We start from the raw sequence: 26,152 nt of genomic DNA on the forward strand, positions 1-26,152 counted from the left end.
TGAAAAATAGGAAAAGAGGTGGTGTGGAGTAACTACTAGTTATTTAGGGAATATTTGTTCTTAGTACAGTGGGAGACCAAATAAAGGATTCTTTTCACTTGTATACTCTGAAAATTCGACCCCATCTTCAGTATCTGTTACTAAATAAGATGTCTGAAACACATGCAGTGAATTGTAACACTTCTTTTTCAGGATTTAGAAAGTCCCCTTGGTCAGGTGCTTGATACCCTTCTGCTGGGTTGACCTTGACTGGCTGCCAGACCCCCACCCACCCCTCTCACTCCCTCTCCTCAACAGGACAAGGGGAGAAAATAGGCTGAGAGGGTGGTGTGTAATGGATAAGTATGGTCACAGGCAAAACAAACTCAAATTCAGGAAAACTAATTTAATTTATTGCCAGTTAAAATAGATTCAGGTAGTGGGAAACAAAGACAAACATTAAGACAACACCTTCCCCCGAGGGGCGCAGGGGTGGGGATGGGGGTTGCGGTGGGTCCATCCCAGCCCCTCTCGGCCGCTCCTCCCTCCTCACATGTCTCCCTGCTCCAGCGCGGGCCCTTCCCCGGGCTGCAGTCCTTCAGGGACAACCTGCTCCCGCCTGGGCTCTCCACGGCCGCAGCTCCTGCAGGAAATACCCCCCTGCTGCGGCGTGGGGCCCTCCCCGGGCTGCAGGCTGGGTCTCTGCTCCAGCGGGGTCTCTCCAGGGCTGCAGGGGATCCCTGCTTGGGGCCTGCAGCACCTCCTGCCCTCCTCCTCCTCCTCCTCCTCCTCCGGCCTTGGGGTCCCTCTGCTGCTGCTGCTCCCTCCTTGGCTTCCTCCTCCTCTGCCTGTGCCGCCTTTGGCCCTTGCTGAAACCTGTTTTCCCCCCGGCACCCCCAGCTTGGCTGAGGGGCTCAGCTGTGTCTTGTGCTGGGGCCGTTGGAGCCGGCTGGGACCGGCTGGAACCGGCTGTGTGCGGCACGGGGCAGCCCCGGCCTCTCCCCACACAGGCCGCCCTGCAGCCCCTGCTGCCAGCACTTGACACCCCATACAGCTCCTTAGGGCAAGTACACATATTAACTTAACTTCTTTGCTTTGAAACCATTGAAAATACCTTGACCGTTAACTGTCCCCAACAAGCGCTGTGTGCTGATATTGCATCTTGTATACAAACCAAGCATGTACAAATCCATTCAGGTAAGGCCATAGCTTTGTGCCCAAGTGGCCAATATTAATTTGCAAGATCCTGAATTGTCCTTAGATGACTTCACTAACTGATTTATAAATTCTCTTGTGCCATGGTAATACCCTCGAGTTGCACATCAACCTTTGCTACGTTCTTGCAAAGATTTATCAGAGCAATAATAGAATAGGTACCAGATTTTTTATTAACATCCAATGATCTGACAAACTGTAGCTCCAATGGGAAAGGATGGAACTGTGTTTTAATTAACTGGGAGGTACTGCAATGTGGATAATCAGTTAGCCAGTCACCTTCAAGTACCGAGTCAGTCAACTTTTCTTTGCTCAGAGGTTGGGTCTTCACTTTTGAATACTTTTTTTCCTCCTTGCTGTTACATGCTGCCATGGAGAGGAAATAAAATAGAAACAGATAAAGGATGAGGAGAGAATAGCAGGAGAAAATGCAGCTGCAAAAAGATGAGAAATTGATAGGGACAGTTTTCAGAGAAAAATACACTGCATTAGAGAGACCCAAAAAATGCAAACAAGTAATTATTTACACAGATTTGGTTTATTCCATATTGGTCTCTGCAGTGGTGTTCAGCGGCAGATTTGAGGGGATATGGCAGAGGCAGGCGAATAGGGGAGGCTCTGTTTTCTGCTTCTGGAGAGTGTGCTCACGCTGCTTTCTTGGCCTTGCCCTTAAACACCTGCAGGTATAATTTGGCTTATATCTGAAATTTTAGTGCATAAATATCTGCTATGTATCATGAAATGTAAACACTGATCAGCAATAGAAGGTGATTTTGTGTACCTTCTCAATTAGAGTAATTTTGGAGAGTTTGTCTTAGCTGTGACATTGAAACTTTTTTTTGTTTATACCTGTCTGTGTCAATGTATTGGAGAATGGTTTGGGTTGGAAAGGGCCTTTAAGGATCATCTGGTTCCAACCCCCCTGCCATGGGCAGGGACACCCTCCACTAGACCAGGTTGCCCAAAGCCCCATCCAACCTGGCCTTGAACACTTCCAGGGATGGGGCTGCCACAACCTCTCTGGGCAACCCGTTCCAGTGCCTCACCACCTTCATTTTAAAAAATTTCTTCCTTATGTCCAATCTAAATCTACCCTTGTTTCAGGTGTCCTCCACCTCCCTTGTATATCCTACAGTCTGAAGACTCTTTAGTTTAAGAACGTGTTTTCTGTGCACAAGAAGACTGAGCGTGCGTTTTCCTTTATGAAATAAACTTTCCATACTGTGAAAAAACTGCTTTCCAAATATTCCTGGTTTGTATACAGTGTGTGAGCGCATGTGTTTACAGTTTCTAAATATTTTCCTTATTTTAATGTTTTCTAAAGGGACAATGTATTTTCAATGATTTCAAAGCGAAGAAGAATACTGCAGCTTCTGTTTGCAGTGGAATCCTAAGTAGCAGCAACTCCTAGTAACTTTTTATCAAATCCCCCTATAAATCTTGATTACAGACAGCCAAATCACTTGCTGAAAGTTCCTTTTCCTGCTGCAACCCACAGATTGAAATGTTGTAATATTAGCTCTTGCCATCATGAGTAGATTGTTAAATATACTTATTTCGGGGAAGGGCTGTAAAGAGTTTTATACTTTAGATATGCTGTATTGGCACACCCAAAGGTATGAGGACATTTGTTATCAGAATTTCCTTGCAGGAATGTGTTAGAACAGGAAGCGTGCAGAATGTGTCAGACGTGGTGGGCTGTTACCGCAGGACAAGCAATAATAGTAAATTTAGGGTTTGGAAGCAGAACTTAAGGGTTTGAGAAGGGATACAAATTTGGTATGGGTTAGTTCTGAATCTTCCTCCCTCTGCCGTGTACTATTAACTTGACAAATAAGACTGTCACGTGGAAAACTGGTTCGTTTGGCTTTTGCATGCATCTTGATGATAAATAAGGAAGTAGGAAACCTTATTACCGAGACATACCTTTAAAACCTTTGGAACAATTCAGAGGTGAATATTGCAGCACTTGATCAGAGAAGGAGCGGAGTCACGTTCCTTGAGTAACCCCTTGTTTTGTCTGTAGGATGTGGCTGCCTAGTGAGTAGCACTGGTTGCCACTCTTACTTGGAGCAGTGAGATCTGTGTTTTAAGTACCATGCTTGTGATAACCAAAGATAAAAGCGGTTGCCAGGGGATCATGTCAAGTGTTACAGCTCATCTGCTGTTGTCACTTAATTGGGGCCTCCCTTCCCATGGATCTGGACCTGATAGCCTATCTGCTCCAGGTCTTGATGCTCCTCACTGAAGCTTTGAGAAGGCAGCAGAGCTTTATATTTGCTTCTATTCTGAAGGTCCTTCGTAAACTTCTTTATGAAATGTCAGTTTAGTTCTCTGAGCAGTCAAAAGAGGAAATTTTTCCTTAGTTTTCTGAGTTTTTTTCAATTGTATCCTTATTTTTAAGAATGTTTGGAGATGTCTTGTATTTGTGAGGAAGTCTCAGTTATTATTTTTCTCTCACCAGTACTCTTTCTCTTGCTTTTCAGATACGAATTGAGAATTCGATATTTGCCAAAAGGATTTCTAAACCAGTTCACTGAGGACAAACCAACTCTAAATTTTTTCTATCAGCAGGTATGTTCACTTCTACTACTTTTTCTTTTGCTGGCATCAATATGGTAAACTCTGGCTTTGTTTATTTGAACAACATATTACTGCAGAAACAGAAATTGGTAAAATTTAAGGTTGGATATATAAAGCAGAACGGACGTGAAGCCCAAGGCATCTTTCTCCTGGAGAAATGGTGAGGAATATTTTCCAAATAGATGGTAATTTTGCAGTTGTCTTCTCAACTCAGATAAAATTCACTGTTGTTCAGATGGCTTCTTGTAGTTATTTCACACTTTATTAAATTTCTGAATTTCTTTATTTTTGCAAGCGCAAATAAGTTGGCAATTTCACTACAACTATGGAATGCTTTTTCCACTCATGATTAGGTTATTTTCTTGATTTGAATATCTCTTATTGGTTAGTAAAACTGCATAGTAGCAAAAGTTTCTATAAATTAAGCACCTAAATCTTTATTTTGTTCACTTAAATAATTTTAATCTGCTTTTAGACTGGCGAGCTCAAAGTAAAATTTCATGGGGATATCTTTTAGAGGCGTTTGGACTAGAATGGTTACAGTATGCCCTAATTAAGAATCCATACATCTCTGAAAATTCAAACCTAAATTTACTTATTGGCTACTTGTTAGGTGGGTCTCTTCCAGTGTCTGGATGGTACGATGTCTGTGTTCATCCACTGAAATGTTGTTAGTGCTTAACAAACAGTTTGCGTTAATAATGGTAACGTGTTTGTGAACCAGATACGGTTTTAAGTCATAGTTTTAAGCAATACTTTATATTACTATATAGAGGATTAGTTTTAACGTAGATTATTTAAAGGAGTCATTTTATGGAGTTATTGTCATGATAGAGATGGAATAGGTAGGAATGAGGGATTGGGAGAGAAGGCTTGCGAAGTCATCTGAAATGGCAGAGCTCAAGAACTAGACTATGAAGGCTCTGGAGTTTTGTTTTGAATTAGGAATATTTTTTTTTCCTGATGCGTTTTGTTGTGTCAAAGGAACAACAATATGAAGTGCTGATAATGTTACTGAAACCCCAAAGGCTGCTACCAAGGAAAACTATTCCAGTGGACTACAGGTTTTTGTTGTGTCTCTGCTACATCCAAAAATATCCTGATTTTAGGGGAGCATACCATAATTCTTGAGCAACATCTCCTAAAATTAGGGTATAATTGGAGCTGGTCCAAAGTGTGGCACTCTTCTGCCCTTGTGAACAGACACATTTGCAGATGAGTAACCAGGAAACAGTGATTCTGATTAAATTTTCTTTTAAAAGGATGAAAACATAATTCTCCCCTCTGTCCAATACTTCAACTGAAAGTAGAATATAGAATTAACATGCTCGGACTCATTTCTTAAATGTCTTCTATCCTTTATTGTACACACACAGACACACACATTCCTGCCTTAGGTAAATGCCTTTTAATTTTTTTAATGTGTGATGAAATTCTTGTATTGATATATGATGGAGTTGACCTCTGAGAAGACAATTCTGGTGCAGTACTACTCTGGACTTAGCATTCTGGTTTAACAAATCTGTGTGATACGCTTGTTTCAACCTAAAAATGTCTGGATTTTGGTGACTTTTTAGTACTGCCAGGATTCTTCTAGAAACCAGAAAATCACGTTCCTTTTTACTTTAGCAGCAAGTCGCTTTCTTCATACTGACTTTAAACACAGGAGATTGGTGTTTTCCATGATGCAAAAGCGAGTGATGAGCTCCAAAATAATTTCCTGAACTCCATCATTTACTTATGCAAGAGCTGGGAAGCCTGCAGCATACTCTTATTTGTGCCTCAGAGAACTATTTCTTTCAAGTGAGGAATTTAAAATGGCAGAGGAATATTTCTTAGCATTTTCTGAGAAACACGTTTTTACTGAATTTGTGGAAATCATTAGAAATGGATACAAATGGCTCAGAAAAGCAAGAAGGTTTATGAAGGTCGGCAGGAACTGATATGCAAATATGACAGCTGCATATATCTGACAATGCCTGAATCCGAGTTCTATCATAAAATGAAAATCAGAGGTTCTTGTCTCCTTGCTCTGAGCACCATACCTTTTTTTTTCCCCGCTTCCCCTTTCTTCTCCACCTTATCATGAGATATATCCAAATCTCGTTCTTCAAAAGTCACCATTCTTCGTTCTTGGCTGCTGCAAGGTATTTGGGTCTCCGTTGTCATGGAAATCAGGTGCATAACTTTTCAGAGCTATCATTCTCTATCCATGATTCTGTTTTGCTCCATAAGTCTCACTTGACCTCTTGAATAAATTAGGACTATTTCTTTCATCTGGTAAAGTGTTAAGGCAACCCCACTGACTTATGAAAAGAAGGCAGGAAAAGAATTTGAGCAATAATGGTGCATCATAAAGCAGACCTAAAACAAAGGAGGATGTGGAAAAACAAAGAAAAATGATTTTTCACATTCTGTTCCTCTCTCTCATTGTCATTCCCACAACATTTTAACATCCTCTTTTGCCAATCACAGCTCACCCTTCACAATCAGACACATCATGTTGTACATAAGCAAGAACAACAAACGTGGATAAATCATACAAGTGTACATAGATATATTGAGTTTTCTGCACAGATATAACTGTTAGATAATGAACATAGGACCCAGTTACAGAATTTTAAAAAATCCAACAGAATAACACTTCTGTAGTCAAATTGGCTTTTGTAGATGTAAAAGTCAAATATATTGCTGTCTCGTATGCTATAAACGAGAAAAAAAGATTTCGAGGACCAGATGCTGCCCGTGACTAAATCTTTTCAAGATGAGGCTGAGAAACTATTACTAACTTGATAACATCTAAACACCTGTTGTCTGCTTTATTAAAAATGTACAACATCAAATTAAAAATTTCATGGAGAAGGAAAAGAAATACAGTGACCTCTGTCACCCATGAATTGTCCATGGATTTTAGAAAATGTGATTATTTTCTTGAATTTGAGTTGCAGAGCAGCAGTATTGTTGAAGCTGAATGTTTGAGTAAGAGACTGACTCCTCAAATGTTCTTCATCTTCCAGAAAAGCTCGGAACATTTGTAAAGATAACAGAATGTTACCTTAATTGCTGTCAACAGACACAGTTTATTCATACAGTTAACCCAAACCACAATTATCAGGCTGTTAAACTGAAAACTGGCACAGGTTTTAACTTCACATGCATGACTACTCCCATTCACTTCAATGAGTGCATTGCCCTGTATAAATTGGTGTGAGCCTATAAGTCTTCTCAGCTTCGACTGAATATGTGAAATTTTTTCCTTTTTTTTCTTCTTTTTGTTCCTGAATTTTGACTATTTTAAGGATGTCGTGACCTTTCTTTATTTTGGATATTCTTTCTTTTCAAGAGTCTTGAACATATCAAGAACCTCCGACCAGAACTATTTGTAGCTTGACGTAAAGCCGTTTGTAATCAGTGGTGGCGGTCGTTCTGCCATCTGCAGTGGGCGTAAGCTGTTCTAATTGGAAGTATAAAAGCAGGACACTTAACGACTCTTTTCATAAGAGTGCCTCTGTTTTGCAACCTGTACATCAAAGGATTAAAATTAGTGTGCGTGTGTGAGGGGGGAAACCGTGGAACTTGTTTGTAACATCAGAATTAGTCTTTAAGGCTTTAAGCTCAAGCAGCGTAGATTTAGATTAGATGTTAGAAAGAAATTCTTCACTGTGAGGGTGGTGAGGCACTGGAACAAGTTGCCCAGAGAGGTTGTAGATGCCCCATCCCTCGAAGTGTTCCAGGCCAGGTTGGATGGGGCTTTGGGCAATCTGGTCTAGTGGAGGGTGTCCCTGCCCATGGCAGGGGGTTGGAACTAGATGCCCTTTAAGGTCCCTTCCAACCCAAACCAATCCGTGATTCTATGAGTCATACAAATATTGATACCATGCAGTTCATCCAAAGCATCTATGTTTTGGGTTGTGCTTCAGCTTTGAGACTTGAGATGGGGGTAGAGGCTGTTCCTCAGGCTGTTCCTCTTGACTGGAGGAGTTGTGTGTGATGTCATCTTACATGATGAGAGCTTTGATCAACAGACTAGTGCTAGAATCGTGTCTTTTTAGTGGTCTGTCTGCAAAGTGTCGAAGGCAGTGGATGACAGGTCTTCAGAGGTGTCTTGTCTTCTTTTTATTAAGCGGAGCATTTAGGTGGTGACACTGCATTGACTGCGTTATTCCCTTGAGCCCAACTGCTTACAATTTCAGCCAAATTAGGCAAATTGGATCCCACCCAGTGCTCTTTGAATTGTGGGGTTAAAGTATTAAAAAAACATCAGGAAATGCCAGATTTATGGTTGTCTGCACAGTTGGCAGATGCTTGCTGCATAGGTTTTATGTGCCAGCCTTCAGTTGTGTCCCGTTGTATTGTGTACCCACATCTGAACCAAAGTGAACTCTAACCCCAGCCCCAAAACCTTAAACGTGAAGCACACAAGATTGCTGAGTAAAAAATACTGGAAGTTAATTTTTATCAGAGTAACTTTTTCTTTTTTTTTTTGTTTTTTTTTGTTCTTGTTTTTTTTGTTCAGTGGACTGTTCTGTAAATCTCAAAAGAATAAAGATATCTATCTTCTGTATGAATTTTTACCATTTTTCAAGAAAACTTCAGAGGAAACAAGCATAAGGGTACAAAAGGAGAATTAAACATTGGAGTTTTTTGAGTTATGAAAATTAGACTTCACATTTTTCTCGTACTTTTTGGGAGCATTTCCAGTTGCTTTAAATAAGTGTTGGTTAAAATTTATTTTAAGTGTCTTCCTTTCCCTCTGTTTCAGTGACGTGGCTGTTGGGAGGTAGAAATAAGGGAGACAAGCTTCTCTCTTTTCCCTTAATAGCTGAATAAGGAATGAAAACCATATCTCACATCATGATAGAGTACAGCTTTTAAAAACATTCATATAATGAGAATCAGACGTAAGCTACTTGAATTGCCTTCCTTTTATTGTGGGACAAGAGCCTGCACACATTTCTCCTTGAATAACATGTTAGCCTCCAGTAATTGGAGATGGTTTATCCCTTGATGAAAAGGGGGTAAGCATCTGTATTGGGGGGGGGGGGGGGCAGCTCTTGGGCATCAGCTGTTCCATTGTTGCTGTCCTTGTGTTTCAAACAGAAGACTTTTAAAGAAACTTTTGGGGGTTTTTTAGATCCCAAAGAACAAGAAAAAGTCATTTTTATCAGCGTAGAATTTTTCTCTATGCTGCCTTGTTTAGCCTGCAGCGTGGAACTGCCCTGGGAGTATACATATATATATATATATATAAAAAAAATAAAGGAGATCATAGGACTAGAACATGTTTTGATTTTGCTTTTTAAAAAGAGGCAAAGTTTATGTAATGCACATAAGAAGGAACTGCAAGCAGAGAGAGGATGATCTCAGAATTATGGCAGGTAAATGATGTTCTGCAAAAATTGAGCTGAATTCTGTGCTGCAAGGATTCTGTGCTTTACCAGACAAGTACAATGCACGTTCATTTTTATAAGAAAAATGTTCTTAAAAAGAAGTGAGAACAAAGTGATACTTGTTTTCTTAAAAAAAAAAAAAAAGGGAAAATGCTCTAAAGAAGGAGGAGGCAAAGTTTCTTTTGGACAAATGGCACTGTTTTGCTCTGTCTTTGTAGTGTCTGTGAAGATAATGTTAACACTTAAAATGTATTTCCTTAAATGAAAATTCACTTTTATATTGTGGCAGATAAATGCATCATGCAAATTAAATTATTTTTATAACACTGTCCCCCAACATGTAGGAAATTTTAAGTCCAGGCAATTACTGTGATAACTTAATGATTAAAGTTTTATAAGGCTTAGGTGCATGAGATATAATTTGACGTGCAGGCTGGGAATTAGACTTCTTTGACCTAATTAAATAACAACATCTCTTATACCCTAATAAAAATAGGAGACCTAAAGCAAATGACTTTGACAGGAAAAGATTTGAAGAAAATCAAGGACATAGGGAGAAAAGCTGGCATTGTTCCTAATATTGGCAGCCTGTTTAAAACAAATAATAAAACAAATAAAGTCTTTCAGGAAGAGTTAATGGCTGACACATAAACTGTGCCCTAAAGGGAAGTGGTAATAAATGTCAGAATTGCAGCTGCTTAAAAAGATATTAAAAAAAAATTAAAAAATGATAAAAATATAAATCAAACTGAACATCACCTATCTGCTCATTACAGCTTGTAAAAGTCATTATAAATGAGATATCCTTTACAGGGGTCAGTTTCTTGAAACTGCGGAAATTCACAATTCCTCGTAAAGTACTCATTTTTTTACCTGTTAAAGTTGATTTACACTCTGAAAACTCTGCTGACATTCTTGTTGTAGATCTTGCTGTTTGTATAGTTGTGTTACTACTTTGGTATCTTCCAAATGTTCTGTGTCAAACGTCTGCTTTCTGTTGGTAGCACTGTATGATAGGAATGTAAAACATACTCGTATTCCTCAATACCTCTTAAATAGTCAGCCAGGCTCAGTCCAAAGAAAAAAGGGCTGCTTTGATTTAAAATTTCCACCTGTCAACCAGAGCGGTGAAAATAGTGCTTGTGGGCTTTCTTGCAGTCATATGTGAATTACTCTTAATTCAAGATGATAAATTTAAACTGCTCAGGACAGGTTTCCATGTACTGAGGCATGGATATGTTTTTGTTAGTAATCTCGAACAAAATGTTATTCTGTTTAGTGTGTTGGGTTGTGTATAACATGCATCAGAGAAAAAAAGAAAGAAGATGAATCACATTTATGCTTGGACTCATTTGTTCTGAAAAGGCAAAATTCTGTGTTGGAGAAGAGAAGTATAAAATTAGCTGTTAGCAAGGCATGCTTAGTAGGTTGAGTACTATATGGGTCCCAAGAGTATAGTCCTACTTTATCGAAGATCGGAGAGGCAGCAGTGTCTATTGCAGTGACATCTGGAGATCAGCCCACTCGGACAGAAGGCATCGTTTTGAGCCATTCTGTCCCTAACAATGCCTCGTCAGAAGTTGATTCCCCCCCCCATCTCTAATGCCCTTATTATTAAGAGAAGAGCTTCCAAAATTAGTTAGAGATGTCAAAGATCACCTCTAGATAATATAGAGACTGTGACCTTGGAAGACGAAGAGGAGGAGCAGTGGAAGGCAGATGGCAGATGAATGTTATCCTGATACTGAATCGGTGCTTTTAACTCCAGTAGAAGAGGCCAGAGCCTTAATTTGCCCTAGTGTAGACTTATCTTCTGTAATAAGTCTAACACTATCAGATGGGTAAATAGGGGTGGAAACACATATGTGTTTCCCTCCTGCGTGTATTTTTAAAACTACCATTACGATCATTAAGGTGGCTCCTAAAAATACTGATGCCGTTAGAACCATGCTTTGGGCTTTTGTGCATATGGTACTTCGTTCAGAGCAGATGAGGCACAAATCTTTGAGGGTTAATTTTGCATCAGATTTCTGAAGTAACGTGGGTCGGGACCCTTTTCTTTCAAGCTGATTATTCTGACTCTGTAGGAAAGAAAATGCAGTGTTCTACAGGATTTTGCTGTTGTGAAAAGATAGAGGAGCCATCTCCTTTTGCAGTTTAGTGATTACAGGTATAAGCAATTATATTGGGTAATTGTTCCACATTCATCTAATGATGTATCTGTCCCAGGGTACGCTACAGCATTTCTGTGGCGCATTTAACGCTACAAGAAAGATTACAGTGGAAACCACAGAGTATTTGAGATAACAACGTCTGTTAGGGTACCGCAGAAGAGTTGTGTCGTGGTGGACTTGTGGTACCCGCCGCAAGTGCAGAACAAAATGCAGCCTGAACAGGAGTGCTCTGAATACAGAGCAACTTTGTTCATTTGGAATCTAAAATTGAGGGGAAAACAGATGTGGTATATGCTTCAGTTGTTGTCTTGGTCACATAAGTAGTTGCTGTAGATCAGCTTTTCTGATGGATATATTGAGGTATTCTGAGCTTTCATGTAACACAAGCTGGAATTTAAGAATTGTTAAATTACAGGGCAAAAGTCACTGGACTTTCATAGGACCGATGTTACCAGAAGTGCGGTGTGTTAGTGTAAAATGCCACCAACTACCCATGAGGACGTAATTTCTGAATATGAAAAACACCAGCTAAAAATATCTGGATAGAACAAATGGATAAGGGGAAAATGATGTAATGTGAGTCTTTGTTTTCCATGATTCGTTAAACTATTATAATTAATGATTCTTACGCTACTTACTAAATGGAGTACAGAAGACATTTTGTTTCTTTGTTTGCTTATCTAAATATGTTATATGTTTTGGTGATTTTTTTTTTTCTTATGCACTTAACTCTTTAGGGGGTACTTAACCACTGAAGTGCTGTTTAAATGCAGTTTTCAAAGCAATGCCAATTTGAAAAAAAAAAAAAGAAATTAAAAACCCTAAGTTATGTAAGTAGGTCATAGACATTGAAAGTAAAGCAGGAGAAATAGATTGCTTATTTTTAAACTGTCCTCCAGAAAAATTGGAGATTATCCTGTGGGAAATTTCTTGGTAACATGAAATGAGCAGTGAAAGCCAACGTAGTGGCTAATTACTGGTTTTCGCCCTTTTTGAGACACCATTTGATAATACTGTTGCTAAAGAATTTCCACTGTAGCTACACTTGAAAAGAAAGCTCAATAGAAAGTTTGATAATTTTATTTAATAATTTCTAAGGATATAAACAAATATTAACCTAAAATGTATTTTTATAGTACAACACAAGTTGTTTTTTTAAGATCCCTGAGCTCCTGGAAAGCATTCAGTACTACGTTCAGAATGATTTTCCTCTTGTTCTTCATAAAGAAATTTAAATCCAGCGTGGTGTTTTTATGAACTGCACTGTCAAGATGGCTTGTCAGCCTGAGTGAACGTTTCTCTGAAATACTGCAGCTGTATAAAAAAATCGTGTGCAGAAAAATGAAGCAGATGGCTTTTGAAAGTAGCAGCTGGTATATAAAATACAAGGCCTGTGATAGATTTCTTCTTAAATCATGTGTGCTAGCGTAGGGCTATTCTCTAATTTCTCCATCTTCACAAACATGGGCTTTCCTCTGTCTCCAATTTTTTTTTTAAAATTATACCAGCTGGAATTTGCTAGCCATTTATATGGCTAGGAAAGTATCCATTATTTCCTAGTAAGTGTTGAGAAGTTAGAAGTTACACCATCAGTAATTTGCCCATTCAAGTAAAAGAACAAACATTTTAAAAGTCTGACATCAGAAATGAAACTGGGCTTTTGTTTACGTGCCTGTCTTCCATGTGGAAAAACCTTATTAGCTCATGGTTCAGTGTTCACCTCCTTTCTTATGATTTAAGAGTATATTTGAACTTCTGATGCTCAAAAGACTAGAGACATAAGAGAGATTTTTGTTCTGGCTAACCAAAAAGAATAGTGACAAAAAAATACTTAAAAATATTGTTGAGAATAGAAAGTTAAAAACCAAAGTGAATTCTCACTGGATATCAGGACATGACTATGTTAGGAAATAAATTACCACATAGGATTATGTTGGACTTCTAAATTCTTGTTTGCTTTAAATATTACTACCCTTTCTAAGCTTGTATTCATTGAACACAAATAGTGTATGTTGAGGGGGGGGCAGTGACATGTTTTTTTCCCTTCTATCAGGACATGTAAAAGACTTCTTTTTTCCTACCTCCAAGAGGTGCATTTATGCTTGGCCTTCCTGTTTTTCACATAGTGCATCCCTTCCTTGTTAGCAGAATGTTTGTAGCTGTCGTGACCAAGAAGTTAACTACAAATGTGAAGCTTTAATTCTTACTCACCAGCCTGTGAACGAGCAGTTGCATCTAGAGTTACTTCTTCTAACATGACATTGCAGTGGTACTTATCTAGAAGCCTGGAGTAGTTTACATTTCCATTATACCATGTTTAATAGAACTTAAAGACACTAATCCTTTCCCCCCCAAAGCATACACCTGCTTGACTGTAAATCTGATTTATACTTGTTAGAATATTAAAAAAAAAAAAAATCTGAGGGAAGAGGTGCTCGAAATCAGCACCACAGTTTGCAGCAAGAAATTATTTTTGTCTCTATCCTCCTTTGTATTGTTTTCCAACATATTTTTCTGTGCAAGTTCAGATAAGCATATTCTGCCAGAATGCAAAACGGGCAAGTGTGTTGCAAGCAACATGAACCAAAGTGATTCACTTAAGACATAATAATATTTTGGGCGTTTGATTGTTACCAAATAAAAAGTATATAGGCTTTTAGCAGTGTAACACTAGAATTTATAGTCCTAATGCAAATGTGTTTGCTTTGTTGATCTTTATGCATTTTTATTGCTACAGTATCATGACCGTGAAGCATTTAAGATGACTGCAGGCTTCACGTAGAGCATCTGGTCTCTAGTACGTGGTGTAGCTCCAGTAATGCCACACAGGTTTAGCAGGAGTACTTTAAAGGCTTTGCTGGGTTGGTGGAAGTCGGTAAGGGTGGCTGCTTTGCTGTTTCTTGTTTGGCTAGTTGGTATTTTTGGGGGTGGCTTTTTCCAAACCAGGTTTGTATGACAAGTTTTTGTAAATTAGCGAACTCTTACAAACTAGGTAAAATTAAGGTGTGTTAAATAGCATCCTACAGTTTTTTCTGGTTAGCCTTTGGAGAGATCACATTCTGAACAATTAAAATAGGGAGCAGAACAACAGCAGTGGTACTTGATCTGTTGAAGAATATATATATCTTGATGATATACTCTTCAGCCGTCCTTCAGCTGAACACCAGCTCTCAGATAACACTATCTTCAAAACCCACAGATAAGGATTCATCCTCCTTCTTAACATACTTCTTCTGAATTCATAGTAAACAGAAAAAACTGGTAGAATTAATGAGATTTGTCAGAGTTTCATTTTTGTATCTTTGCATATAGGCTTTATGCTCTGAAAGGTAGGGCCTTCTTTCTCTTAAACAGATAAAAAAAATATTCTCATTTCTCTCATTTAACTATATTAACAACAACAATAATAAAAGTACTGATTGAGCAAACACAAAAGACTTCTAGGAAAACTATTCAATTGCCTTGTGGCAGTGCGCTTAATTACCATTAAATTATCTCTTGCCTCTCTTCCATTTAATATTTGTTCAGGCTTTTTCTTCAGGAGGTTATGCAGCTCATGCTGAACCTCTTGCAAAATTCTTATCCAGTGTTTGCACAAGCATTGGTTCATGCATTGATCTAATGCCATCTCAAAGAGAGTAGTCAAGAAAAATTAAAGGTGATAAGAGAAGTTCTCATTAGTATTCTCGGAGTAGAAATTGGATCTGCCTTTTTTTTTTTGTCTTCTTTCCCTTCCTTTAGACTTACTGAAACTTAAAGAAGAATGTGTGCGGACAGGTTTCTAAAAAAAGCAAGATAAAATTAATTCCTCCTATCAATTTATTACCTTTGCTATCCATAATAGGACGCTACTCAATCTAATCAGATTATGGCCGTAGGCTTCCTGAAGTTGGAAATCTCTTTACACCTTCCAGAGTTTAAACATAAAAATAAATAGGTGTATATAATGTCTATGCGGTACTTTATGATAATCAAGTACAGCTATTAATTTTGAGGAGGCGACATCATGACTGATTTTGTGAACACTGCTATTAGTCACTTGTGGACACTGGAGGGGGATATTTTTTCCATGTTTTCATCTCATTTCTTAGGCGAATGAAGGCATTTTTATCCCACTCTTTGGGTTGAATAAAGTAGTGAATTTGAAAGACTTGAAACTCCACATTACTGTACCAAGGAACTTCAGAAAAAAACACCCACTCACCCACCCAACCCACGCAGTAAATCAGCAGGGGAGAGGCTCTCTTGGTTGAAATGTGAGGTGGAATGAATATATGTAATTTACTCCACCTTTATTAAAGATCTGTGTTTGTCCACCTCTTCTGGACTGGGATATGCAAAAAAACCTCCTTTTTTTTCCTGCTTGTCATGCTAACACAATTATGCACTCAAGTAGGCAACTGTCTGCTTGTAGCGTTATGGTGAAAATGCCTCACTGTTGTCTTGCAAATAAGCTGAGAATTTTTGCAGTACTTATTTTTTCTTCCAAATTGCTGGGATCGAGAGGGGTTTTAAAATTTTCTTAGTCAAGTTCTGGTGCCTGTAGTTGCAGTCAAACTGGGAAAACATGAACGGAATTTATGAAAGCTGGCAAGCCAGAGGGCAAGAGGAAAGAAACCCCAAACTTTAAATGTTTGGGTAATGTTGCTTATTTATTTACGGAATAGTAGTTACTTGAGGCTAGCAGCATTTTAAAATATGTTTGCATGAAACTGAGGATGTTCTTAAGCTGTTTAGTTTAACAAATGAAGTACTTCAGTACTGGGATCTACAAGGCAATGAACTGTGAAGATAAATGAATACAAATTTGAGCTTGATATACTAGTAGCCTCAAATTAGCATAGTTTCTGCAAGGGGGGAAGTTTTATATGTCAGGACTGAAAAAACCACTTTGCTACGGTCAATTCTTTTTGGTGCCTGAATGCCTCAAGGTATAGGTGGATAACAGCTCTGAAATTTCCTGGTGATGCAAAATTGTTGCAATGGTTCAAAGAATTACAGCTCCAAAAAAAAAAGTTTAATTAAATATAAATGAACGAGCCAATGGGTATTTGATTTGGGTGGATGTAAGGTAGGCTAGCTAATGGATTTTGTGAACAGGTGTGTTAGCTTTTTAGCTGAAGTAACTTGACCTATACGTGAAGGTGAATTGTCAGAAAAAGGGTAGGAGAATGAAATGAAAGCTTATATTTAAAGTACAATTGAAGTTCATTAAACCTAAGTATGGATTATATAAACAAGAAGTAAATTGATTATAGTTTCTTTTTCTTGATACATTTCTGGAATATGAGCATCCAGACAAGAACTGAACTCACATAGAATTTGCTTTTCCAGTTTGTTTCTTACTTTCAAATATCTCCATGTAGACTTGGGGACAAAGAGTACTGTTCTGTTGTTTGCTGCTATGGGCACTGTAGAGGTCATTTGTGGTGGTAAAATTATATTCCTGATTTAAACGTTCTGAGCTTGGATCTGACAGTTTTATTGCAGGACATGTCATATGCAGGACAGTTTCGTGTCCTTACTGATGAACAGACGTTCTAATTTAATTTTCTGATTAGAATCATAGAATCATAGAATGGTTTGGGTTGGAAGGGACCTCAAAGATCATCTAGTTCCAACCCCCTGCCATGGGCAGGGACACCCCCCACTAGACCAGGTTGCCCAAAGCCTCATCCAACCTGGCCTTGAACACTTTAAGTTATTACATTGTGCAATTTTTTGAAGGCATTTGGATGGTAGTTCTGATTTAAAGTTAAACAAAACCTTGGTTATAGAAGGTTTTATCTTAGAGAAATACTATGCCATTACTGTAAGGTGCGGTTCTGCAGTAGAATGAAGAGTAATTTTAAATGGATGCTAGTTGAGATAAGATACTACTCAAAGTCTTTGCATTTTTTGTCTTGTTTCCAAAAGCACCCTTTCTTTCTATTTTGGCACTTGATACTGAGCAGTACAGGCTGGTCAGATATACCCATACTTCTGGATTGGCAAATTTCTTGAAAATGCCTCCAGGCATTGTAATGATTTTGAGTACAAGAGAGATCAAGCTTCTGCAGAGTCCAGTGAAGGGTGATGAAAATGATGAAAGGCCTGGAGCATTTCTCCTACAAGGAAAGGCTGAGAGAGCTGGGACTGTTGAGCCTGGAGAAGGCTCAGGGGGGATCTTATCAATGTATGTAAATATCTGAAGGAAGGGGGCAAAGAGGATGGAGCTTGGCTCTTTTTTTTTTTTTTTAACTGTGAGAGTGACAGTACTGGCACAGGTTGCCCAGGGAGGTTGTGGAGTCTTCATCCTTGGAGATACTCAAAAGCTATCTGGACATGGTCCTGGGCAGCTGGCTCTAGATGGCCCTGTTTGAGCAGTGAGGTTGGACCAGATGACCTCGAGACGTTCCTTCCCAGAATGATTCTGGGTGATTCAGATGGGAGAACTCTTCAGCTACTTCATAACATTACGCAGTGTTTTATACCTGATGCTGAAGAATAGGACCTTAAATTCCACCTGCAGAAAGTATTTCTGCAATGCCTTCTTTGCCAAGTCTTTCAGATGAATGGAACGTATCTGCCATGTCTTACAAATAAATAGATAACATGATCATTTCATTTAAGTTGGAAAATACCTTTAAGATCTTCGAGTCCAACCATTAACCTAGCACTGCCAAGTCCACCACTAAACCTTGTCCCTAAGCGCCACAGCTACACATCTTTTAAATACCTCCAGGGATGGTGACTCAACCACTTCCCTGGGCAGCTTGTTCCGGTGCTTGACAACCCTTTCAGTGAAGAAATTTTTCCTAGTATCTGACCTAAACCTCCTCTGGTGCAACTTGAGGCCATTTCCTCTTGTCCTGTCACTTGTTAATTGGGAGAAGAGACCAACCCCCACCTGGCTACAACCTCCTTTCAGGCAGTTGTAGAAAGCAATCAGGTCTCCCCTTCAGCCTCCTTTCCTCCAGGCTAAACAAGTTTCCCAGTTTGCTCAGCTGCTCCTCCTAAGACTTGTTCTCTAGACCCTTCACCAGCTTTGTTGCCCTTCTTTGGACACGCTCCAGCACCTCAATGTCCTTCTTGTAGTGAGGGGCCCAAAACTGAACACAGTATTTGAGGTGCGGCCTCACCAGTGCTGAGTACAGGGGAATGAGCGCTTCCCCAGTCCTGCTGGCCACACTATTTCTGATACGAGCCAGGATGCTGTTGGCCTTCTTGGCCACCTGGGCACACTGCTGGCTCATATTCAGCTGACTATTGACCAACACTCCCAGGTCCTTTTCTCCAGGCAGCTTTCCAGCCACTCTTCCCCAAGCCTGTAGCGTTGCCTGGGGCTGTTGTAATCCACGTGCAGGACCCAGCACTTGGCCTTGTTGCATCTCATGCAGTTGGCCTTGGCCCATCCATCTATATCCATGATATGTACTGTAGATACACGTGATATGTGTGGTCATGTAACTGACAGTTCCTCTAATTTATACATGGTTGGTTGTAAATGATTTCATAAATTAGAAGGTGTTTTGTCCATTAGAGCAATGACTGTTTCCTTTTTGAATTTAGGGACCTTCATGGTTTTGAATGAAAATAGAGAATCAAAACATTTTGACTTCCTGGAAGACACGTCTTTCAGTTTATATCACTTACAGCCATTGTAATTACCAGATATATAGCCTGTGATTTGCAGGAGGGGTTTTTTTTTGAACCTGTTATCAGATAAATCTTTGTAAATGTTACCAGAAAAACTCAAATAGAATGCTGTTTCACATGGTATGTTTGGGTTGTTTGATTTTCTTAGTTGTAAGGATGATGAAGAAAAAGACAATTATTAATTCTGCATATTTTGTGTATTACTACCATGGGAATACAGAATTACTATTTCCATATGTATATCCAAATAGCAAACTGCATGATGCTGAAGGACAATTATTTCTTCTCTTGTCTCTCATTAGTATTTGTAGGAGTTGAATTGAGAAGAGTTAAAAGCTTATTGTTTTGTTGAGTACCTGTATGAGTTCATATGCAAGAAGCTTTCTCCTGATATTGTGGCTATTGTAATAATTTATATTCTCACTCTTGCACAGTTTATCATACGTCTTCTTTCACATCTCTCTATAACAAATTCAAATTTTTCATGCAATTCATAACTAGGAAAGTCCTATATATTTGTTGCTTTGTAGTCTAGGGCTGGATCCAGCTGTCAGGATGGTGGTGAGAGAATGCGGTGGTGCATGCTCATATGTTACTGGGAGGATGCTGACGGGAGAAGACCTCCAGCTGTTGAATCTGCTGCTGTACTTCCTTATCTTTTAAATTATGAATTTCATAGTGGTAGTAGTTTGAAGTAGTTTTTCTTACAACTTGTCATCACTCAAAAAAAACCATTTTGTGAAGTGTATTTCTTTCATAATATATAATCTCCTCTTTGCTCTGCAAGTCAGTCATGTGAATTTTGTGATATTTCAGGACTTTCTGCAACTTTAGGATCTTAGGCTTTAGGATCTCAATAGGAAGTTTATGATTTCATAAGATAGAGGATAACGTGAGCCGTTAAAGAAAAGCTGTACTTCCGTAGAGATATTGGTAAAAAACACCTGTTGCACAGAAGACAAGATTTGCAGAGTTAAGTTCTTCGGCACTAGTTCTGTTCACTTGTATTGTCTTTTTTTTGGATAATAACTGTGTAAATTACTTACACTGATGTGATGAAAGTATTACCTAAAAAGTAGGCTTTCTGCCTCCATCGAAGTTAGTAAATAAAACACGTTCAGGACGTGCGATGAAGCTTTGACCCACCGTAGTCCTTCATGTTGAATAATTCGTGTGCTCTGTGGTACAGCTTTTGCACGTGCCACTGTACCACTCTTCTAGCCTGTGCCCAAGCACAGCTGGGGACAGTGTGTGCCAGCAGTGGCCCACATATTCTGTTTTGACGCAATTGTCCTTTTCAGGAGGGATGACCATTTGGCCATAGCGTTTGGCCTCCTCCGGGTCAGAGCACACTCCTTGGCCTGTTTTATTTCCTACTCTAGGTTGTAACCATCTAGTTTCACTCTTGTTTCTTCTTCTTCCTAGTTCAAATATTATTTTACGTCAGTATGTAGTATGATTTTCACATACTACTGTTTTTACTTACTGCTGGTTTTATATTCACAGTAACGCACGGACATTTGTCTGGTTTATATGCGTGGTTAGCTTCAAAATTAAAAACTGTTGACCAAGCTGGTTCGAGAATACAGCATACGTTCATGTATCTTGAGTGCAGGTGCAACCATGTGCTCAGTCTCCTGTGAAGATTTTGATTATATTTAATAAAACATAGGTAATATTGATGTAGATAAGGATTTTTTAATCAAGTTCATTGCAGTCAAAATGGCTTTCTTAGAGAAGTGCAGCTCATTTGTGGAGAATATGAACATAACTTCTTTTTTCTCTTCATGCACTGTAAATAGTCATTCAAAAAAAAAAAGACACTTAAGACGTATTTATTCTAAAGTTGTTTGGGCAGTATTTTAATCTGTATTGACACTGAACTGATCTTTCTGTGATGCGTACCTACTTCTTTTGCTGTAGGTGAAAAATGACTATATGTTAGAAATAGCAGATCAAGTGGACCAGGAAATTGCTTTGAAACTAGGTTGCCTTGAAATCCGGTAAGCTGATAATTTCATTTATTATTCAACATGTTTCTGACAGAATATATAAATTAATTTTGAAACTGCTTATAGTTCATCGATATCTGACCAGTAGAGTTGAATAAAACATCATAAGACTTTTTTGCTACAAAGTAGTTTGAAGAAAAACTGAATAGACTGTATTGTAACCATTTTCTAGTTATTTTTAAGTTAACATTAATTTTAAAGTTTTCATTAATTACGTCTTGATAATGCCTTTTGGGTGAATTCTTCATCTGAATAATTCAAAGGCTTGTAGAGTACAGTGAAGTATTCTTTTTTAAAAAATTGCATCTGTGGTGTTATTTAGCGAAGTCTCATCCTTGTGCATATATAAATCCTACAGCTAAAGAATGTAATTAAAGATAAATGCTGCTACCTTTCCTCTCTGCATTTACTCAATTCTTAATGTGCCGTTTTTCAAATGATTAAATCTTAAGGATTCTTTTGGGTGGTTTTGGTGTTCTTGTCAACTGTATAGACAGCTGGAAAATAAAGATAAATTTATCAGATTAAGAGATCCTTGAGAGAGTTCCCAGCACAGCTTTCGAAAGGCATGTTTTGGTTTTTGCTAATTTATGGGGAATTTCCAGCCTGAAACATTTGCTTTAGTTACGCTGTTGTTTCACACAGGGAGATTAGGGAAGAAGTAAAATTGATAAGAAATTAATGGCAAATGTAAACTTGTTAGGAGAGAATAAAAGCTTACTGTCCAAAATAAAACAAAATTCAGGCTTATGAAATTTCCTAGGTCTCGTAGGAGAACCTGATGTCTTTGCTGTACTGGTAGCCCCAGAGAAAAGAAAAATTCTTTGTGTAACTGTAGACTCCTTACGCACGTACTAAATTGTTGGCGCCTTATTTCAAAACATGGAATGAGTATAATAATCCATGATTGTTTTGTCAGGCAAGTCCTGTTTTCCATGGTTCTCATGCTGTGGCTCTTCAGAGCATTTTCATGAGATATTTCTAGTGGATGACTACTAAAACTGTCGTACCATAAGCATTACTGGTCCACTTTCTCGGTGAAAACAATGATCCGAGCCCTCTCCTAACAACGGCTGCTCTTTTTTGATTTATTTATTAATTTATTTTTTAATGTGAACGTGTCTGGATTGAAACTGTTTAGTTTTCATCATTCCCTGCTTCCTCTGGTTCTCCGTTACGTGCGCGGACACGAGTGCTGTTACAAAGGAGGGAGATAATGTCGGAGGCGGAAAAGGAGCTGCTGAAGGGCAGGTTAGGTCACTTCTGTTGGTACCAGTGTAGCTTAACTGGTTTAAAGTGGCTCTGAAAATGCAGTACTGCTATAGTCCTGCGTAATGTTCCATACATGAAATTATTTTGTAAAATAAATATCAGATCTGTTGAGGTAGGAAGATAATGTACTAATATTTATGTTTTAATTCATTCTGCCAGTGTTTTCTAATGGTAAGTCCCTGAAACGTTTGACTATGTTGATGTTGTAGTTTTAGGCTGGATAATCCAATAATTGTCACTTTCAAACATTTTTCCTGACTTCAGGAGATCCTACGCAGAGATGAGAGGCAATGCATTAGAAAAGAAGTCCAACTATGAAGTGTTAGAGTAAGTATTGCGTTCTAGCTTGAGATTTGAACTGTTTCTTAATCAGGAACATTAAATTCAGTTAAATAAAAGAACATTTCTGTTGTAATTCTTTATTCCATGAAGTTTATTGAGATCTTTGAGTGCTTTAATATAAGAAAAGGATGATGAAACCTGTCAAGGTATAGAAGTAGGAAGAGCACCTTTAACTCCGGTCCAGGGAAACAAGGTTGGAGTTGTTTAAACTTAGGATTTTTTGCGATTTTGCTGAAGTTTATGGGTTCAGCAAATCTAGTTCTAAGGTGATTTTGTTTCTAAATGGTTTTCTTTGCTTAGTTGCGTTCTCCAGTTGTGACTCATCTGTGGTAAACTTTGAGTTATTTGAAAATGTTTGTGGTGGTGTTTTTTCTTCTGTTTGATCAGTATGTGGATTTCCTGAATTGTGACCTTGCGATTAGCAAGTTTATTATTTATGTATGTATCACAAATTTTAAGAAGACCAAGAAGCATCCTTATACTGAAAAGTATTTTGGTTACTTAATCGTGTTGTACAGTAGATGGCTTCAGTCCAAACAATCCAAAGTCCCTTAGAACCTTCAGGGATTGAAAACTGGGTTTATTTGTCTTAATTTAGTGGAACAAGGTTTCATACGTACATACACCAATGATCTGCTCTTCGCTATTAATTATCTTTGTACTAAGATGATGTACAGTTTAACATAAAATTCGGATTAAAGATTGGTGTGGCAATGAAGTCTATTTTTATTTTCTTTTTAATAAAGCATGTGTGCTAACTTTTAGAGGTGTGAAATTAGAGAATTTGGAGGTGGAAGATAAGATTGTTCACAAGGATTTTTGAGGAAACCGTATGGTTTTAATAGGTAAAGATGACTTTAAAGAATTCCTTGCTTATTTACATAGTGCCTGCTGTTTATATAGGGCTTTTCTATCTGTGCAGAATTTTTAAAGCATTCTTTTTGTTTGAATTAGGGTTTATTTGAAGGTCAGTAGCCACTAGTAGAAGTAGCCCGCTTGAGGAAAAGGACTAATAAAGATCAACAGGGTGAGCGGACAGACAAGGCTAGAAGATGATATAAAAAGAAATCAGAAAATACTGTGACCTGGAGAAATTCTGATTCTGTGCCATCCTCTTTGTGAAAAAGGAGCTTATGAGTTACAGTAGTTGCAGTTTACATATATTCCAGGAAAAAGGTATTTTTGAGTTATTTGGCAACTTATAAGCTACAAACATTAGTAATTGGGTTAACAGCTTTGGAAACAACGAGACAGAGGAAAGAAGGCTCATAACAGATGCCATGAAGTATTAATTAATAATTGTAACAGCTAAGAGTTCCTGGAGGACTCGGTGTGGGGCTGCTTCCAGTTTAACAGTGACTTGTTTCTTCCATGGATGTGTTTACCAAGCAGTAAATGTTTTGGTAGGAGATAACTTAATTGCTGCTGTGAGAGACAAAGTGAAGCAAAACCCTGGTATGCAAAATCTAACAGCTTAATGCCATGCCAAATTGGAAATGTAGAATTGTGCACTTCAGGATTTTTTTTTTTTTTTTTTTTTTTGAGAAGGGAAATGTGTTTTGTATGGGGTTCAGCTGGGAGAGATGAAGGATAAAAGCACCTTAAAGTGGCTCTAGATAATTATAAGCTAGTAAGAGTCTGCAAAAAGTGCCAGTGGTCGCCAAAATGTACTCATTGGATCTTACCACCTTAATAGCCTATAAAGGTTTATCTACACAAGTAATATTTATTTCTCAAGTGAGGCTTTTTGTTTGTTTTGATTTTTTTTCCTAGTTTTAGTACATCATGAGGCACTTAACCAGCTGAGTGCAATTTTTAAGTGGCATTTTTTTGCATTTGGTGTGATTGCTTCTTGCCTGTCTTTGTCAGATGTCTGTTTGATGTATATTTGTCTTTGATCAGATTTTCAGACAAGACCAAATCTGGATGGGAAATGGTAGATAGAATCAAACCGTTAAGTAGCCTTTAATAGTTGGGCCTTCATGTAATGAAAGAAGAATTTTTTTCATAGTAAATGTGAAGCCTGTTAGCATAGAACAGGGATAATTACAAGTACAAAAATGGGAGCTATATGAAGGAACAGCTGCAGCCACAATTTTGTGAAAAGCATGTTAAAGTCTATTATGTTAATCTAACATTACTTTTTTGTTGTAACTTCAATTGAGATGAAAAATAGAAATAAAGATATATGTTGCCTAAAGCTGCTTATCATTATGTGACAAGCGGTATCATCTATCTGTAGTTGGTATTTTATTAATCGTATTGAAGTTTATATATTTTAAAAAAAAATTATATTTAAACCCTCAAGTAGAGTGGAGTAGATGAGGTTAAATACAAAGCTGTAGTAGAACTGTGTGAACCAGGATCTCACTACTAATTATCTCTTACTGGCAATCAGAAAACAGATGTCTGAGTTCTTAATCTGGAGGACCGAGTTGGTGTGTATCCCAAGCTGGCCGTTGTACCCCCACGCAATGCAGCTGAGAAGGGAAGGGAAGGAGTTTGTAGGGTTGTGGTTTCAAACTGTTTGTATGTTCCAATTTCCAGTGCTTATTCTCTTATTTATAAGTACCCATAGTTTGTTGTTGATCATGGCTTTAAATCTGTATGCTTCTTATGTTAAATTATCCTCCAGTAAATAATTTGCTGGCTCAGTTAAACACAGGATATGCTTCATTAACAAATTTTATTGAGCGGTGTTCTGTTGTACTCTGCATAAGAATTTCTTCTGAATTTGTTGCACACGTATCTGTACAAAAGGGCTCTACAACTCCTTTTAATAACGAACCAAATCAGATTGTCGCAGCCATGTGCTGCAGTGCTCTTAAGATGAGTAATACTGGAGTGATGTGGGGTGCTTCATTTTTGAAAACACCATTTCCCTCTCAAATGCTTAATGCTAAACTAATATATTCCTTGTCAAAATGTCTTTGCATGTTATTTAGATGGTAATAGTGTGTTAGATTTATTTAACTGTGTGGGATGATAAACCGCATATGATTTGCATTTGAGAAGAAATGCATCAAAGGAATTAACGTTTATGAAAGTTTTATAATCTTTCAGCTTACTGTCATTGCACAGATGCCAGTGTTCGCTGCTGCGCGTGAACGTTCTGCTCCTCTTAGTTGAGGATGTTTTTAGTATGTTTTGTGAAATTGCATACTACTTGTCTTGAGAGAGCTTTAAAAATACCCTGGTTTATTATTTTCAGTAAATTCTTATATTGACTTGAATTCTGGCTTGCTTCTTGCACCATTAGGTAGCAGTAAATATATACTGTGTATCTCAGGCTTGCTAACAGCTTTTGTTTTCTTTGCCAAATGTAAGAATTCCAGATGTATTTCTGTTTTTGTTCAAAGCATGCAGTCATGGAAAGCTTGCTTTCATACTTGTTTCAGAAGCAGATAAGGGTGTTTGTTGAAAAGAGATTGTAAAGTCTTAAATTTAAAGGAAAAAAAGACAGTATCACCTTTGAGAGGCAAGGATATCAGTCCTTTTCCTAGTTACGGGATTTTTTTTTTCCTTTTTCTTATGCAAATTTTCTGCT

The 26,152-nt window shown here is 38.1% G+C and overlaps 1 protein-coding gene and 1 long non-coding RNA gene across 21 annotated transcripts in view; one reads left to right on the forward strand and one right to left on the reverse strand.

Moving 5' to 3' along the window:
• The window catches only part of LOC142600292 (uncharacterized), a 429,271-nt gene extending 412,239 nt beyond the window's left edge, over positions 1-17,032 (reverse strand). The window contains exon 1 of the long non-coding RNA XR_012833680.1: positions 16,941-17,032. This is a non-coding gene — a long non-coding RNA (uncharacterized LOC142600292). The remainder of the gene's footprint in view (positions 1-16,940) is intronic.
• PTK2 (protein tyrosine kinase 2) overlaps positions 1-26,152 on the forward strand; it is a 224,129-nt gene that overhangs the window by 109,615 nt on the left and 88,362 nt on the right. For all 20 annotated transcript variants that reach the window (XR_012833679.1, XM_075743219.1, XM_075743225.1 and 17 more), the window contains 3 exons: positions 3,681-3,768; positions 20,903-20,982; positions 22,528-22,590. Coding sequence is in view for 19 of the 20 variants with exons in the window: in XM_075743219.1 (XP_075599334.1) it covers positions 3,681-3,768; positions 20,903-20,982; positions 22,528-22,590 (231 nt within the window). In the remaining variant the exon portion in view is untranslated. The remainder of the gene's footprint in view (positions 1-3,680; positions 3,769-20,902; positions 20,983-22,527; positions 22,591-26,152) is intronic.

The sequence above is a fragment of the Balearica regulorum genome, chromosome 2 (genome assembly GCF_011004875.1).
Source record: "Balearica regulorum gibbericeps isolate bBalReg1 chromosome 2, bBalReg1.pri, whole genome shotgun sequence".
Classification (NCBI taxonomy): Eukaryota; Metazoa; Chordata; class Aves; order Gruiformes; family Gruidae; genus Balearica; species Balearica regulorum.